General features: G+C 37.1%; 1 protein-coding gene across 1 annotated transcript; it reads right to left on the bottom strand.

Annotated features, from left to right (window-relative positions):
• Positions 1 to 257: 257 nt before the first annotated feature.
• On the bottom strand, positions 258 to 1217 carry LOC105814353 (olfactory receptor 11H6-like). The gene has a single exon (XM_012649281.1). It carries the CDS (start codon positions 1215 to 1217, stop codon positions 258 to 260), a length of 960 nt encoding a protein of 319 aa, XP_012504735.1.
• Between the last annotated feature and the right edge of the window lie 4280 nt (positions 1218 to 5497).

Consider the following 5497-nt stretch of genomic DNA (forward strand, 5'->3'; position numbering starts at 1 on the left):
GATCAATTGTTGGAAGTCAGAGTAGGAGAAGAGCCTAAATCAAGATATGCAGGTCACTTAATTCAAATTACCATCTATCAAGTCCTGATTTGAAGACAAGATCTGGTTTAATTGAGATGTTCTTAGCTATCATTTGACTAGGCAGAAATTGATGAATTTGGGTGTGCATCTCTAGGTGCAGATGAATAAAGGCTTACTTTTTAACTGGGGATAGAAGTGGGGAAGAAATATTCTGATTGTGGTCCACCTGTGAGTTCTCATTCACTTTGATTAATTTTTGTGTGTATCTGAATTTTTTTCAAGGCAGCCTTCATGTCCTTGTTCCGGAGACTATAGATCAGTGGGTTTACAAGTGGCGTCACTGAGGAGTAGAACAAGGTGACAATCTTCTGTATTCCAGCTGGATTTCCAGAGGTTGGGCTGATGTACATCACCATGAGACTGCCATAGAACAGAGACACAACAAGTAGGTGGGAACCACAGGTGGAGAAGGCTTTATGTCTGCCAGCTGCCGAAGGGACGCGTAACACTGCTCTGAGAACCAGGCTGTAGGATGTAAGGATGAAGAAGAAGGTGACGAAGATAATAAGTGAGCTCAAGACAGAACAGGAAAGCTCAATTCCAGGTGTTGGGATGCAGGATAGGGCCAGAAGAGGACCGGGGTCACAGACAAAGTGGTCAATGGTAGGTGGCCACTCCCCTAGGTGGCCACAAAAGGGGAGTTGTGTGATGAAATAGATAGGGACCGGATAGCAGAGGAAGGCCATTACCCAGCCAAGGGCCACAGAGTTCAGGCAGAGACGGTTGTTCATGATGGTAGGATAATGGAGAGGCTGGCAGATAGCCAGGTACCGATCAAAAGCCATGAGGGCCAGTAAGAAGGTCTCAGTGGTGCCCATTGAAAAGAAGAAGTAGAACTGGAGGAAGCAGGCTGTGAAAGAAATGGTTTTGGACTCAGATAGGAAGTTCCCTAACATATTGGGCACAGTGGTGTTGATGTAGCAGATCTCCAGGAATGAGAAGTTGGCCAGCAGGATGTACATGGGGGTATGGAGCCTGTGGTCCAGCTTCACTGCACAGATGATGGCACCATTTCCCAACAGGGTCAGGAGGTAGGACACAAAGAACAGCACGAAAAGGAGGATCTGAATTTCTCTAGAGCAGGGAAAACTCAGGAGTATGAATTCAGTCACTGTGTTGACTCCTGACACATTCATGGCTTCCAGAGGGGTAGAGAGAAAAAAAAATGACAATGACACAGATGACCTTATTCCCTAATCCTCAGGGATGTCTCCTTTTATTTTTTAGAAATCCCTACATTCCATAGATTCTATTATTCTATTACATAAACAGTAATCTAATTATACTGCTGAAAAGTGTCCAACTTTGAGAGTGCTTGATTTGATCAAACTCTGAATTCTAGGACTCTGTCTCATTTCTCTTTCAGTTTTCTCACAGTAAATGACAGAACCAAATATAATAAGCAACTTGTATTAGGTTAATAATAGTATTTACAAATCTGTGTAAAGAGATATGAAATTGATGTTTGTGTCTATAAAATAAGATATAAAAGACCCTTATTATTGGACAGAGAATTTCAATTACATTGATCTTTGGTATCAAAGACACAAATGTTAGCTATCAGAGGAGGGAAGAGTAGGAGAAAGATAACAAATAACACAATGAAATCTTTATGCATTTCACTCTTATTCCACATGAGTATTGGAGTTAACACTTAATCAGTGTTAGTGTCTTAAGATAACCCAGACAGAAAAATGTCAAATGTGATGTTCTTTCCTCAGTGTTCATCAAGGTCTGTTGTTTAAGGAAACCTTTGAATGTTCAGACATGTACATAATGACTTTGAATTTGGTTCCATCTCTTACTATTTGGCTAAAAAAGTGTCTGTAAAATCTTGGTCTAGGTAAAACTCTATTTATAGATGTAAAAAGTGATTACTGGATCTGACATATTTTTAAATATTTTTGACATTTTTGTTTGCAGTGTTAAGACTTCTAGAAAAGCCTCTATTCTTCTGGTTTGTGGATAGACACAGAGGGTCACAAATGTCAGATGCTTCCAAGCAGAGATCTCTGAGTACCAAGGAAAAAGGTGGAAGCCATAAAATGCCCCTCTGGACAAGAATCTCCCTCTCATTTCCTCACCCCTTCAGACGCTTGAATCCCATTATAGGTGTGGAAGGTTGGAGTTGTTTGGGAAGTGCATGGAGAATCTTTATGAAAACTTCCCTGAGTTAGACTTAGTTTGGGACATGATCTGACTTCCATTTTGAGAGCAGTAAAACAATATCAATAAAATTTCCTAAGGTTCTTTTGTCAATAGTTTGCTCTTAATTTATTAATTTATTTTTTTGCATTCTTTTTGTTAACGAGAGACAGTCATAATTTGGGTCTAAATGACCCAAAGTTAAAATGATAGAGTGATAATGTTTAATCAGGAAAGCATAAGTGCAGAATACAGCCCTAGACAGCCCCACACATTTTTTATAAAAGTATCCTAGCTAAGAATATTTATTAATGTATTAGTTTTAAAATGTGTTAGTTTCCAGATCACATGTCATGTCTTTAAGAATGACCTTGATTATTGCAATTAGTGACATGTGGGATGAGAGAGATTCAGAATTTTTCACATCATACTTCACTTTAAGGCTAAAACTTAACTAACTTCACTAAAACCTGTGAATAGATCATTTTTGGTGTAAAATAGCTGTAATTCCTCTGTAGCAGGAATTAGAATACCACAGAAGCCAGAGAAACCATGAGGAAAGAGTGAAAAAAGTAAGAAATATTTGGTGACTAATGTGCAGAGGTTTCCGATGGTTTTGCAAACCAAGCAGTCCTGAACTCACTGTCTGTCATGCTCGATCATCTTGTTGCTCTCCCTTCTCTCAGGGGCTGATCATTTGCTCTTTGGAAGAACTAAACAGCGCCAAACTGGGGAGAGTTAAAGTTTTTTCAGCCCTTCTCCTCATAGCCACTTTGTAAATCCTATCCAGATGTCACTTTGCTAGCATCTCTGTTCCTCTAAAGAGCTGGTTCTGACTGGGAACAACTTCTCGTTGATAAAGACAGAATTTACATACTACTGAGGCTGCTCCCTCACCCTCACATATCTCATTTCCCAGAGTTCCCAGCCCTCTTACTTGTAAAGACGAATTTCCTTCCCTCCGTTTATGTAAAATGAGGGGCTGTTTTTGCAGCCACATGAAAGAAGGCAGAGTTAAAAGGCACACCTCAGAGCTGTCCTATACTTTTATCTCCTCTGAATCCATCTTCTTATACAACTGGCAGGTCTGACTTATATCTGTTTTCACTGAAGCAAAAGGCAGACAAGGAGGAGGGCATGGTGTTCTTGGCAGCCAGGAGCCACAAAAGGGTCTTATGCAGTATGGCATCGAGAGAAATTGGCATATTTATCGCACAACAGAGACTTATCTGTGCTGCTTTGAAACCCATGTCTTATTTATCCTAAGACCTAAGAGATATAGTCTCTTGTGGATTCCAAAAGTGGGACATTGTGAGGGAAGATTGTCAATTTTATCCCAAATTTTCCCTTCCTTCAGGAGCCCATTAATTGGCTCTTGGGACCTTGTTTTCCCAGTGGTGATCACATCATCTCACGCTATTCTTAGAGCAGATGTTTGTTTTGTTGTATTAACAGCTTATTGTTATGATGGTGCAAACAGTACAGCAACACTAGTTTAGCTGGGACAAGAGGATTTTCTTATTTTTATATTCTTTAACATTCAATTTTATTCATTTTTTGAGTCTGTAAGTTTTGGAATCTTATTTGTCATTATCAGATTTATGACATCAGAGTTCTTATTCTCTTTCCTATTGACTCACACAACATCTTGAGAAAGGCTATTGCTTTCTTTTTTCTTTTTTTTTCTTCTGACTATATTTTTAAATAGCCTGTCTTCAAGCTAATTCTTTATTCTGCTTTGTAGATCTACTTTTAGTTCTTTGAGAAATCTCCATACTGATCTCCATAGAGGTTGTACTAATTTACATTCTCACCAACATTGTATAAGTGTTCCATTTTCACCACATCTCTGGCAACATCTGTTGTTTTTTTGACTTTTTATTATGGCCATTCTAATTGGACTGAGATGATATCTCATTGTGGCTTTAATTTGCATTTCCCTGATCATTAGTGATGTTGATCAATTTTCATGTTTCTTGGCCATTCATACACCTTCTTTTGAAAAATACCTGTTCATGTCTTTTGTTCACTTTTTAAGGGGGTTGTTTGTTTTTTTATTGTTGAGTTCATTGAGTTCCTTGTAGATTCTGAATATTCATTCTTTGTTGGACACATGGTTTGTTAATATTTTCTCCCATTCTGTAGGTTGTTTATTTACTCTTTTGATTATTTCTTTTTCTGTGAAGAAACTTTTTAGTTTAATTAAGTCCCATTTATCTATTTTCATTTTTGTTACATTTACTTTTGGGATTTTAGTCATAAATTCTTTGCCTAAGCCGATGTCCAGAGGAGTTTTTCCTAGGTTTTCCTCTAGGATTTTTTATGGTTTCAGGTCTTACATTTAAGCCTTTAATCCACCTTGAATTAATTTTTGTATATGGTGAGAGATAGGGATTCAGTTGGATTCTTTCATATATGGCTAATTTTCCCAACAACATTTACTGAATAGGTTGTCCTTTGCCCAGTGTATGTTCTTTGCAACTTGGCTATAAGTATGTGGCTTTATTTCTGGGTGTTTCATTCTGTTCTATTGGTATATGTGTTTGTTTTTATGCCAGTATCATGGTGTTTTGGTTACTACAGCTCTGTAGTATAATTTGAAGTCAGGTAATGTGATTCCTCCCATTTTTTTCTTTTTGCTTAGGATGGCTTTGGCTATTCTGGATGTTATGTGGTTATCCATAAATTTTAGGATTATTTTTTCTATTTCTGTGAAAAATGTCATTGGTATTTTAATGGGGATTATATTAAATCTATAGATTGCTTTGGGTACTATGGACATTTTAACAATATTTATTCTTCCAATTCATGAGCATGGAATATCTTTTCCATATTTTGTGCCCTCTTCAACTTCTTTCATCAATGTTTTATAGTTTTCATTGTAGATATCTTTCACTTCTTTGATTAAGTTTATTCCTAGGTATTTTATTTTATTTGTAGCTATTGTAAAATGGGATTACTTTCTTGGTTTGTTTTTCAGATTGTTTATTGTTTGCATATAGATATGCTACCAATTTTTGTATGTTGATTCTGTATCCTGCAAATTTACTGAATTTGTTTATCAGTTCTAAAAGTTTTTGGGTGGAGTCTTTAGGTTTCTGTAGATATCATATTGTCTACAAATAAAAATTATTTGACTTCTTTTTTTCCAATTTGGGCACCCTTTATTTCTCTTTCTTGTCTGAAGGCTCTAGTTATAACTTCCAGTACTATGTTGAATAACAGTGGTGAAAGTGATCTTCCTTGTCTTGTTCCAGATCTTAGAGGAAAG

This window comes from Propithecus coquereli, unplaced genomic scaffold (assembly GCF_000956105.1).
Source record: "Propithecus coquereli isolate 6110/MARCELLA unplaced genomic scaffold, Pcoq_1.0 Scaffold3, whole genome shotgun sequence".
NCBI lineage: Eukaryota > Metazoa > Chordata > Mammalia > Primates > Indriidae > Propithecus > Propithecus coquereli.